The sequence below is a fragment of the Aulonocara sp. 'chitande type north' Nkhata Bay genome, linkage group LG9 (genome assembly GCF_057382095.1).
Source record: "Aulonocara sp. 'chitande type north' Nkhata Bay isolate Kocher_YH1m ecotype deep benthic linkage group LG9, A_spYH_male_GT1.1, whole genome shotgun sequence".
NCBI lineage: Eukaryota > Metazoa > Chordata > Actinopteri > Cichliformes > Cichlidae > Aulonocara > Aulonocara sp. 'chitande type north' Nkhata Bay.
Genome location: NC_141352.1, coordinates 11,753,921 through 11,766,525, shown reverse-complemented (window position 1 = coordinate 11,766,525; position 12,605 = coordinate 11,753,921). Strand labels below are relative to the sequence as shown.

Sequence of the window (12,605 nt, the reverse complement as noted above, 5' to 3'; positions counted from 1 at the left end):
CAAGGAGGCTCCAAAGTGCCGATGCCTGGCCTGTAGAAGTCTGTGCGGCCCTCTGTGGATGTGCCTCACCGGATCATTACTCACCCATCTTCAGACCACTCATGGTGAACAATGTTACAGGCAGCATAACGATCTCCATTCGTTCTCCAGACCCTTTCACGTGTGTCACATGTGCTCAGGTCCAATGGTGCCATGGAGTGAACACAAGGCCCATTAGACGACGTCAGGCCCACCCCTCACAGCAGTGAGACTGTCCTGGGAGACACACCAAACCTTCAGTGTGGGATGTGTGATGTGCCATCCTGGAAGAGTTGGACTACCTGTGTTACCTCTGCATGCTATCACCTCATGCTACCAGTAGTGACACTGACCCTACCCAAAAAACCAGTCCTACAGAATAAACCAGGTGTTGCTTTTTGGGTTGTTTCACTGTTGTCCTTCTAGTACACGTGAGCATAAATTGCTGAAGTATCCTTTGTCTCATAGAGGTGTCTTTCCACCACATATTCACAGCTGTTAAGGTCTTCATCTCGTCACATTTCTCAGCACACATCTGTATCAAAGCATTTTTTTGGTAACATGCACTGACGTGTTAAACACCAGGTTATGTTACTCAAACATACTGATTCTTCTCAGTTCTGCCTCCAGGCCTTTATTCCTGCATTTACACAGTTTTGTTTTGTTTTGTTTTTTTAAGGAAAGTGTAGTTAAATTCTGTATACGTATGCTTTTTAGCATTATTTAACATTTAATTATCTAAAAATGTTCCACTTGTAATCATTAGATTGTGATGTTGTGCAGCAAACTACGGCTAACAGAGCTGGAGCAGGAAGATCTGCAGCTGTAGAGGCCTCGAGGCAGATACTTAGTGACAGAAAGGAGCCATAATTAATGACATCTGAACTTTTTTTATGTGTCACAGATAAAGGAGCCTTACAGGTATGCTAAACACAAATACAGGCATTAAAAATATTCAGCGTACAAAGCTGCTGACAGGGAATCAGCTCTGCCACGCCTCTCCTTTGGGAAGAAACATACCTAAAAGGCAGTTGCACACTGTTGCACAACTTTTCAAGGAATGATGTTGTTTAACCTGGAAATTGTACAGAAAAGATTCCACAGTGTTGTCAGGCTTAAACGTGCCCCTGATTAGGATTTTGAACTTCAGTTTTTGCTCCTGTCAGTGTCACACTTTGTTCACAAACCCAACCTTATTAAAACAGTCTTTAAAAAGCTGTTAAAAGCACTTCTATTATAGTTTGGCAATAATTAAACTGAATTGTTTCACTTCAATAACATCACCAGTATGCACATTAACAGCTTCGGGCTGTTTCCAGCCTCTCAATGGGCCTTTGGGTGTGTGTCTATTTATTAGAAGTATCTTTGCGGGAAAACCCCTGAACATTATTCCTTTCTGATAGATTTCTTCTTCTTGTGTATTTGCAACAACCTTCCTGGTCTGTGTGAGTCAGCATGAGAAGGAATAAACATGCAGATGAATGAATCTGTGTCTTAAATGAAATATTTACACTCCAGCATGTTCAGCTGACACTTTAAAGATCGCACTCATTGATATTTTTAAGTGAAATCTGCACGTGGGATGTTTCCCTGAACGCCTGAGTGAGAAAATAGATGTGGGAGTTTTCTTCCTTGTGGTATTTAGTCGTGGGTTGGAGAGTTATGTGAGGGAGTGGGGATCTCCAGGACACCTGGTGGAAACACTGGGTGGAAGGTTACAGCTGCGTGTTGGTTGAGGACTGGAGAGAAGTGGGACGGGAGGGGGGATCCCAGTTCCCTTCTGGATTTGGATCTCTCCTCCTCCTCTCCTTTTCCTCCTCTTCCTCCGGGTATCCCCTCACACTGACTCACAGACACACACTAGTTTGTCCGCCTGAGTCCAAAGTTATCGCTGCTGCAGCTCCCGGCTCCTCGGTTCAGTTCAGCTTGTGATGACACAGTGCGCCGCCGCCGCCACCGAGGCCAAGCCGGCATGCGTGAGCGCTCTCGGCGGCCTCATCAGAGCACTGAGGAGTCGGCTAAAGTCGCTCCGACAACTCCTGAGACCGAACCAGAACGGTGTCCGCTGGGAGAAACCTGGAGGGACGGTTTTAGACTGCTGTGGACCGAAGCTGTCCAGTCTGGCTGTGAGTTACTCTGCATGCGAGGCATAAAACAGTCGTCTTACATCCTCCTGGCAGTAAAAATGTGCTCATCAGCAGGTGATAAATAAGACAAGGAAGTAAATACTGCAGCTGGAGCTGTAATATCGATCCAATGCATTTGAACATTTGAAGGGGTCCTCACAGCGCTGACAGCTTTGATTTCAGAGGATATTTGGCTCTAAAATTGGTGGAAACTGAGGTTTATTTTGAGTTTTCCTGCTTTTCTGAGCTCAGGTAGCAAAAGGACTGAGTCCCAGCTCGGTGTGGCCGTGCGTGTTTGTGAAATCAGCTGGTGGTGTGGTGATATTTCACAGTTCAGATTTACTGTTCATTCTGAAGAAAATGTTAATTTGATGACCTTAAAATCAAGACTGAAGTGTATTTGTTATACATATACTTATATGTAGGCAAGAATAATTCATTCATTGTGTATCTGTGTGTGTGTGTGTGTCTGTGTTGGGGGCTGTTAAGGCTTCAGGGGAGTCGGGTTACGTCCTCTCAAAATCTGACGTGTCCTACCATCAGCTTCAAAGGTATTTGTTCCACAACAACATGTCAGAGTGTCGTCGATCTAATGAATACATTTCAGCTTTCCTCTGTTCAACAGTGTCTGCCCCTGCAAAGGTCGACGATGATGCTATTTTTAGACAGTATCTCAATTGAATGTATTTGTGTTTCATGCGTGACTGAACGTTGGTATGGAGTTATGTTTGTGTCCAGGTTATGTAATCAAAAAGAACAACGACTCAGTTTTGAGAGCGAAACTTTAGCTTACTGATGTGTTTCAGTCTTAATGAATTATGAGCAACATCAAAGACTGCACATAAAATGCCGCGGGGTTGTTTTTGTCATGTTTTTTGGACAACAGCGTGGAACAGTTCATGTTAATTAGGCCTGAAAGCGTAGCGATTCACTCACCACACGAGCACAGACTTCTTCAACAAGCTGGTGCTACAACTGACTGCGCAGCAGCGTGTATTATATCAAATATTGAAGTAAAAAACATGTTTGGAAGAGTTTAACCCAGCACAGTTCTGAAAGGATGAAATTAGCTGGGTTTGTTTTAGCAGGATGTCTCTACTGTAAAGTTGGACATTTAGGATCTATTTTTGGAGACTGCCTCAAGTGGACAGTAGAGGAACTGCAGTTTTTGGCTTTGGTAAAATCCTCAGTAAGTAAATAAGTGAAGGAGTCAGTGCAGAAGACAGAAAGTATATTTCATATAGAAGAAGAGAAAGCTAGGTTGTAAACTGAAGCATCAAGCATCCCATGAAACTACTTATACACAATATAAAAGAGGCGCCAGGATCAGCAGATTTCCTGGTCCAAAGCTAGTCAAGCATCAAGGTTGTTACCACGTGAAGTAAGATATAATACATAGTAACAAATTCTTAATAATCAAGACAAAAAACTACTCAGTTGTTGTGCTTCCTAAGTGCTTCGCCTTTGCAATAACAACATCTTACAGTTAATCGTGCAATATTTAGGAAGGAAGAGATTTCACAAACGAGCTTGTTGCAACAGTGGCATCCAGTTACAGTTGAATTCAGTGAGTTTGTTAGAACAGCTCATTCAAATGTTCACAAACTCAGACTGCGCTGAGGTGTTTGACTTTATACACGGGCGGCACCGGGACTGAAAACAGCTGAATTCAAAGATTAAGAGGTGTGGCCAAGAGGTCAAGAGCAGACTGACGCACAAACACAGAGTGCTTAATTTCACAGTGAAGGGAAAATTGAGGAGAGTGAACATCTGGCCAAGACATTTTCAGTACTTTTTCTTAGTTTTCCTAAAGCTGCATAAATATAACAATACAACAAAATATTGCAGGCTCTGTTTGCTACAAAAAACCGTCTCAGTCATGTCTGACCCCGTGATCTGCAGCATCAGCAAGTGTGGCACACTTTAATTCATAATGCACGAGGAAGTTTCCCTGAAGCCAGTCGCACGTACGGCTCGAGTTGATTTCCCGGTTGGAGCAGAGGTTGGAAACATGCGCTCAGTTTATGTTAATCTAATCTGGCGGCTGTAATGTGTCCGCCGGCGAGGTCTGCTGCTGCAGAAGTGTGTAACAGCATCACACCGACTCAATCTGGCCTCTTAATTAGATCAGACGGCAGACAGATGATGTGAGGCTGCTCCGCTGCGTCGTGGCCAGCTGTGCTTCTCAAACCTGTTTACAGGAGCTTCTGTTTGTTTGGTTTGGTACTCAAGCGTGTCAGTAAACGCATCACGGCGGATATTTCTGGACGACTGGATGAGAGAACTTTTAAATCCTGAAATGATTTTTTTAAGATTTTAGAAAACGTTTCTTTAGACCGTGCTGCGGTTGTCAGGTTCAGGTTTGTCACGTGGTGTTTGCTGTAGAGCCCAACGCCCGAAACAAGCACAGAAGGAGGTCAGAGGTCAGGAAGGACACCTGACGTTAACTCAAAAGCTTCCTAATGAATATAAAGAAAGGACAAAGTGGCAAGAGGAGACAACAGACTCTGATTTGTTGACGTTAACGGCAGAGTGTTTTACTTGGTTTGTTGTACTTGTGAGTGTTGACCTTTAATGTAGAAATGCCAAAATGCCAATTAACACATGCATGTAAAATGGTTTTATAAGGTCTCCTGTGGCCGAGAAAACAGCTGAGCTACACCGAGTGGCATTTCGTCAGGGCAGAAAGTCAGGATCTCCTCTCTGCTCCGTCAGTTTTGACATTTGAGTTTTTCTACAAATTGTCTTGACAAATAACAGTTTTCACTTTAATGCAACTTGAAAATGCTGGTAAACAATTTAAAGCAATCTTGATATAGACTCACATATTCTAACACAAAGTGTTACGCTGTAAAAACTCAAAAACCTTTCCTGATTTAACTTCTAGCCACTGGAAATCCCACTCGGCCCCGACGATGTGCTCCAGGGTGGAGGACAGAGAGCCAAACTGTTCCCTCTCGTGTCTGTGCTGATACAAGATGGCCCAGTTTAGCTCGTTTCCTCTAAATCTTCTGCCTTGGATGGCTCAGGATGTTACGGTAGAGCTCCACACTGATGCTCAGGGATGGATTCTTTGTGTTTCTTTAACTTTAAATAGAATTTAAAAGAAAAATTAGCTTAGAAATAAAAAAGGACACAAGTTCATATGGTAGGGAGGGAGGCACTTGTTTGTGTTTTTTACAATAAAAATCCATCCTCTAATCCCTGCTAATGCCTGCACCACAGGAAGTCTGATGGGCAGGGCGCAGCGCCGATGAAGTAAGCAACAGAAAAGCTAAGCTGACAGGCAATAGATGGTGGACTTTGTGACAACTTTGAGTGTTTCCTCCTCTAGATGAACTTTGTAGACTGAAGAGTTTCTTTTAGTCCTCTTGTACGGTGGCCCTGAGAGGTCAAACACTGCAACCTAAGAAATCACCAGTAACAAGGAAAATATTACAGAAGCTCGCAAAACACATGAATCGTGCAATTAAAACACAAATGACATTACATTTTGTTTCTCCCTCACCGTACCAACAAATCCTCTGCTTCTTTTCTAAAAACAATCCTTTGAATAGTTGGGTTTCTGTTGCTTCCACAGCTGTTGGGTCATGTTATTGTCTTCCCTAATCACGTCTGGTGTGTTTTGTGTGCATTTGCTCGTGTTTATTTAGGCTGCAGTGCATTTGACCTCTCGGGGCCACCGTAATCTTGGCTTGACCTAAACACTATGAGTTTGAACTTTTAGGGAAAAGGAAATGCACTTAATTTATTACACTGTAACAGCAAAATGCAGAAGAGTAAATGCATTCATAACCTGGGAAACCAAAAGTGATTATTGAGGATACAATCCAAATATTGCCCAGCTCTATAATCCTGTGAGTGTTAAAAAACAAAACAAAAAACGAGTCTGAAACTGAAACTGAAGTAGGCGAAGTCGTACTTTAGTGTAATACCAATTTGTTCCATAAGAGGTTGCAGCGAGTCACCATAACCTTTATTTAGTGTTAAAGTTTTAAACATTTTTATTTTGAATGAAGGTCTGGAAAAAAGGTAAAGCATTGTCTGGAAGCTGGAAAAACCACAAAAAGACCAGCGACAGGTAAAACACTGCCCCCTGGTGGTGGAAGTTTTAGCTAAATTCTGCAGAGGATAGTTACAAAAACTCTTTAATGCATGTTTTTGTGCCAGTTTAATGTCTGTGGTGGTCAGAAGCCCCACCCACCTGTCGTTCATGCACCTGGATTGTGAAGGGCCAATCAGAAGAAAGTTGGGTTAAACAGGGAAGAGCTTGCTTCAGACGGAGGATGAGTTCATTATCAGATAAATCACGCAAGGCCTCTCTAGTAGAGTCCAAGAATAAGAGTGTGGAGCTGAACATGAGCAGATCAGATCACCGGTAATTAGTTCAGTCATTGATCAGCAGGGTTTCTTCGGTGTTTAGCTGCTCGTGTGTGTGTGTGTGTGTGTGTGTGTGTGTGTGTGTGTGTGTGTGTGTGTGTGTGTGTGTGTGTGTGTGTGTGTGTGTGCACGCGCAGAAATGAACCGTAACAGCAGAGGGAAGTTGGAAAAACCATCAGTGTGTTTTTATATATAAGAAGTAAATATAAGATAATGAGGATAATAACAGGTAAAAGAAGCATTTAACATGTGTGGGGGCATGCAGGTGTGCGTATACCTGTGTGTTATTTATATTTGTGTGTGTGTGTGTGTGTCTGTGTGTGTGTGCTTGGTGCACAGGTGCAGGGTTTGCAGTTTTAATCCTGTGATTAAGAGGTGCTACATGAGCATCCTGTCGCTGCAGCTCTGATCCTCCATCTGCGTTCTGACTCACACACACACACACACACACACACACACACACACACACACACACACATATATTCAAAACGTCAACAATGCGAAACCCGTCAGTTTTTCTCCGTCTATTTTCGTCAGTCAGCAGTGTCCAAATTGTTTTTGTGCGTTTATCAGCTGTTTGCAGCTCTCAGCCTCAGTCTGGATGTTTGGTCTCATTTACATAGAGCGCTGTGAAGTTAGCGCGAAGAGCTGAATAATATTTGACTCTGAACTAGCTGTTAAACTTTTTCTCTTTTTTTCCTGTTTCAGAATAATCACCCTCATATAAGCACGACTGGTCCTTGTATAGTTAAAATATAGTTAATATAGTTATATTTCATAAACCAAAATATATTTTATGTGTGACTAAATAAAAGCCCACTTTAAGGAAAACAGTTAATGAGGCAGCTAATGTAACAACATTTTAGTAAAACTAACAATTTTTGTTGCGTTGATAAAAATATTAAAAAGAAGTTATATATAAATTATTTCAAAGGATATTTTGAAGTTGAAAGTAATGATGCTCACATATGACAGACATGGTTATGATAAAAAAAAGATACTTACTTATACTTTTAGGAAACTGGAAGTTTAATTGTGATTAAACTGGAAATATGGAAGTAAGAAAGAAGACGTGAGCTGAGCTAAAGCCACGGTCAGGCAGGGTTAAGCTTTGAAGCAGTGATAGAAGTAAAGGAAAGTTGGGATGCTGAAAGGTAATGAGTGGATCAGCAGGCAGGTTGGAGTAATTCACATCCTGTTTCTCTCACAGCTGCTTGTTTAGGCTCAAGAAAAAACACAAAAAACACTTTGGCTGGTGATCGTATCCAAATGTGTGTATTTGACCATAAAATGTAACTGTGCTAATCAGCTGTGCTTTTATGCCTCATACCAAGTTTGAGCCATAAAGTTATGCAAATAAAATAATGTCAGTGTAAATAAAGGTGAGTGCACAGTGAACCACAGCTTCCTGTTAAATAAGAGCCCGAAGAAATCATAAAGATGGCAGAGGATGCGAGCGCATCAGCCGCTGCAGCGGTGGTTTCTGTGTGCAGGGAGAGTTTAAATACCAGCGCTGGAAGGCAGCATGCTGGTCGTCCTCAAAAAGATTCACTGTTTACACAACCACGTGTTGAAAAACAGACGGCAAGAGCCTCTGACTAACGAGGATTAGCCATGAAAAGCGGTGTTTAAGTGACTCACGGGTGACGGCGAGCGTGAAGGTTGCTGCCTGTACGAGCGCTGTCCAGGGAGAAAACTGAAAGATTATGCCTGGCAAAGAGTCGGGCTTTACATGAGGCAGTAACTTGTGTTTTTATGGATCATTTAAGGAGTCACTCCATAGCTTTATGTGCTGCTGTCCAGGCCCATGTCCTCTTTAATGATTGAACCTTTGATATGTTTGAAAGAAGCATTTTATTCATAGAAAAATATCCAAGCTGAGGCTCACAGCTTTAGTACTTGTTACGTTTCATTACTTGTTTTGGACACATTTCAGGCACTGAAGAGATCTCTAAAGTCCTCAGTGAAAGGCAGTAATACATCTTATATGGTACTTTTACTCAAGTAGAGCATCTGATTACTTTTTCCACGTCTATTACACGTCCCTCCCGACTCCAGCGTGTGACTTTCCGATGAGAAAGAGGCAGAGAGGAGAGAGGGAGAGGTGAGAACGGTTCAAATAAAGATAGAAAAGGCGAGAGAATCAGAGGGAACGAGGGAGGAAAGTAGGGAGGGAGCGAGGCGAGGATTTCTCAGAGGGAGAGAGAGGTAGGCGCAGAGAGGGAGAGGCAGAGGAGGAAGTGTCAGGGACGAGCAGAAGCCGGCGCCGGCTCCAGTCGATGCTCGGGAGCAATGTTAGCACCGCAGAGCCTGATCCGCAGCCGGGACTACAGGATCCATAATGCACTGGGACACCCCGCAGCGAGCAGGTCACCCACCTGGGAGCTGCAGGTATGAGGAGCAGGAGGAGGTGGGTGGAAATAAAGAGGATGGAGCACAGAGCAGAGCAGGGAGGATGATGGGAAAGTGGAAAGAGGTTGGAAATGCGGGGCGGGATTGTTTACCTGTTGTCAGGTTTACTGCATGAGTATCCCGAGGAAGGGTGGGCTCTTCAGGAGGAGACGAAGGCTGAAGGATGGATGATGGCGCTGAGCACAAACAGACATGCAGTGAGGCAACATTAGTCAGCCAGCTACAGCGGGAAGCAGGTATCGGGGGTGGCTCCACGACAACTCTGTGTGTCTGTGTGTGTGTTGTCATGTCCTGCTGCGAGGATGACGAACGCTCAGGAAGCCTGCTCAACCTGTTCTGTGATTCAGGGAGATGTGAAGGAGCCGGGACGAAAGGGAACTCTGATGGGAGCTGTTGTGTTTTTAATCCCCGACCCTTCTTTTCCCAGAAATCCTTTCAAAATAAAACTCAGAAAAAACAAGTCAGAACTTGTTCCACTGATAGTGTCAGTGTAGCAGAGACATGAGGTCTGTCAGTGCCTGATTGGTGCTGCTGCACAGGGATGTTTCCTGGATGTGTTTGAATGAACCAAGGCCAGGCGGCGGGCTCTCAGGATATCAGTGTTTGATCAGAAGTAAGTAAAGTGTAGAAAATTGCCTCAGACGGGGTTTGAAAGAGGCTGTTATGGAGGCGACCGAGCACATTACCACAAGTGGTTCGCATATGCAGTCATGAGAAAGAGGAAGTGCATCCTCTTTCAAATCTCGGGTTTCATGTATCAGGACATAATACAAAAACATCATCTGGTCGTTAACAGCTTGTAAAGTTATCTAAATGATTAATTAAAAATAGAGCTAAAATCCAGAAGCGGTGTGTGAAAACTGAGCACACCCCACAGTTGGACCGCCTTTAGTGGCAACAACTTGAAGTAATCGTTTTCTGTGTGACTTTGTCAACCTCACACATTGTTGTGGAGGAATTTTGGCCCACAGTTCAGTGAAGTTTGTGAACACTTGTTTACTCACAGCTGTCTTAAAGTCCCACCGCAGCGTTTCAGTCGGGCTGAGGTCTGGACTTTGACTGGGCTCTGCTGCCGTAGATTTGCTGCTGTCCTCATTCTCCTCAAGCTTTAGCTGTGAGACACGTGGCCTCACATTCGACTCCAGAATAGAGTTCAGTGGAGTTCACGGTCAACTCAGTGTCTGCAGAACAAGCCCAAACCATCAGCCCTCCACCGCTGTGCTGACAGCTGCTATGATGTGTTTGTTCTCGTCTGTCCAAACCACTTTGTTCCACAAGTCTTTTGATTTCTTCAGATGCAGCTTTGCAAACCTCAGCTGTGCTGCCATGTTCTTTGTAGAGACGGGAGCCTTTCTGCTGGGATGAACTCTAACACTTAACTGAGATCTGTAGAGTCTGACGAGTATTGCACGATCTTGTCCTTGGGGTGAATTTGCTGGGACGTCCGCTCCCAGATTGGCAGCGTGTTTTGAATGTTTTGCTCTTCTCACTGTAGACTGACGGACTTCAGATTGTTAGCAGGCTTCCCTTAGCAGCCAGATGGGCAGCAACTGTGGCTTCTCAAAGTATATCTGAATGCTTCACACCTGCAAACTCCTGCTTTCATAGAGCTGCTCGCAGTGATGGTGATCAGTTATTCAATGCATTTGATTAGCAGCACCTAGCTCCTACTCACCCTCCTGATTCCTGTGAATGCAGTGAGGATTCTGCGTTTTAGTTTTTCTGTTTAGTACAAATATACGAACAAAAGATTTGCATTTATTTAATATTAAAAGCTGTTATATTCAGTCACACTGTTTACACGTCTGAGGCTTTTATTGTGAAAATTAAAACAAAATTAAAGCCTTCTTCGTGATTTTCACACAAAAACAAACTTACTCAGGCTGCACTCTGTGCTGTATCTCAGCGGCTGCAATGCATCATGGTCTATTAAAGCTAAAGTGGGTGCAGAAATTGATCTCCTGCCTCCTGTAATGGCTGAATTTTGAGTAGAGGATAAATGCAAAGTCACCTCCGTGTATTAATGGATGTTTACTTTAGGACTTTTTCCGCTGCCAGAAATGTTTATGGACGTCGGTCTGCACATCCATCAATAACCTGAAGCGTGCTACGGAACAAGCTATTAAAATAGCAGAACTTCACTTACCAAAACTGGAAGATAAACATCTCGGATGGCCTGTAAAGCTCAGTAATCCATATCATATGTCAGATGATGCTTTAAAAGTGCTCCAAAAGGCACCAAACAGTTGAAAGGCCCGGCTTATTGACCTCGATTAGTTGGAGGTGATGCAGAGCAGACAACCGTCCCCTAAAGCTGCCCCTGCTGGGATGCAGTCAAAATAGCCTCAGCTCCAACGCCAGTGTCCAGATAGTTGAGTTATAAATAAACTCATCGAGACCAAAGCAGTTAATCTATCCGACTGTAAACATGTTTATTTCTGCTGTAAATTTGGACATTTCAACATGGGAGCCTATGGAGACTGACTCAGGTTTGGAGCCTCAAGTGGCCACTAGAGGAACTGCAGTTTTCATTTTGCAGCTTTTTGGCTGCTATTTGGTAGAAATTGAGTATTTTTAGAGCTGTTTAACTTACAGCCAAGAATTACTGACCTCTGACCTCTTCAGACCTTAGTAATTATACCGAACTTCAATCCGTGTGTGTGTTTCAGGATGACGTCCCGATTAAGGAGATCAGCATCACTCACCATGTGAAGGAAGGGTCGGAAAAGGCCGACCCTCGGCAGTTCGAGCTGCGCAAAGTCCTGGGACAGGGCTCGTTTGGAAAGGTGCGTATGTGTGTGTTTTCATGGACTTATCATTGTGTGTGTGGGCGGGGCGGGGGGGTAAAGTGTCAGTTTTACTTCCACTCAATTCTCCTGTAACGTTTCCCTCGTGCCAGTGTTTGAGAGTGAGTTGCTATGGTGATGGCAGGCTGAGGGCCCTTCACTCTCGCACTCAGTATCATCGTCTTTATGAAAGAGCAATTAGCCTCCTGCTTGGGCTGCGAGTGTGTGTGTGTGTTTATGTTAATCTTCATGAGTGCGACCTGGATAATGGGAACAACCCAAACAAACTCTCATCCTCACACAGAAACAAACGACACTCACAGTGTGCATAACGACATCCAGCACTTACATTTAATCAGTAAAGATGATTTATTATTATTTCTGTGTGTGTGTGTGTGTGTGTGTGTGTGTGTGTGTGTGTGTGTGTGTGTGTGTGTGTGTGTGTGTGTGTGTAGGTGTTTCTGGTGAGGAAGATGACAGGACCGGACGCTGGTCAGCTGTACGCCATGAAGGTGTTGAAGAAAGCCACACTGAAAGGTAGAAACAGCAGAGCCATTAAACACTAAAACCAGCAACAACACCACGGACTGTGTTTGTATATAAAAGATGGCCACGCCCACCACTTTGTCTCAAAATGCTCCAAAAGGCAATAAAACTGTCATGGAGTGTGGGTGGAGCGGACTTGAAATCAGAAAGAGACAGTGAATTTGTTTACAGTGCAAAATAATAACAGTTCAGTGTGGAGTCGCGGCGCCCCGTGGTGAATTCTCCCGGCTCCCGAAAAGTGCAGTTTGGCGATGTGAAGGCAGGCGACACTCCGTGCATTCATTCCCCGCTCGTGATTCAGCTCCCGTGTTTTCCTCTCCACTTCCTGGTGCGAAAG

At 43.9% G+C, this 12,605-nt stretch overlaps 1 protein-coding gene across 4 annotated transcripts in view; it reads left to right on the top strand.

The window, feature by feature from the left end:
* Nucleotides 1–12,605, top strand: part of rps6ka3b (ribosomal protein S6 kinase A3b) — a 66,029-nt gene that overhangs the window by 35,765 nt on the left and 17,659 nt on the right. For 3 of the 4 annotated variants that reach the window (XM_086305780.1, XM_086305782.1, XM_086305781.1), the window contains 2 exons: nucleotides 11,606–11,722; nucleotides 12,178–12,259. In XM_086305780.1, coding sequence (XP_086161906.1) covers nucleotides 11,606–11,722; nucleotides 12,178–12,259 — 199 coding nt within the window. Of the gene's footprint in view, nucleotides 1–1,934; nucleotides 2,145–11,605; nucleotides 11,723–12,177; nucleotides 12,260–12,605 lie in introns of those variants that run through there. The other variant, XM_086305784.1, reaches the window with a different exon arrangement.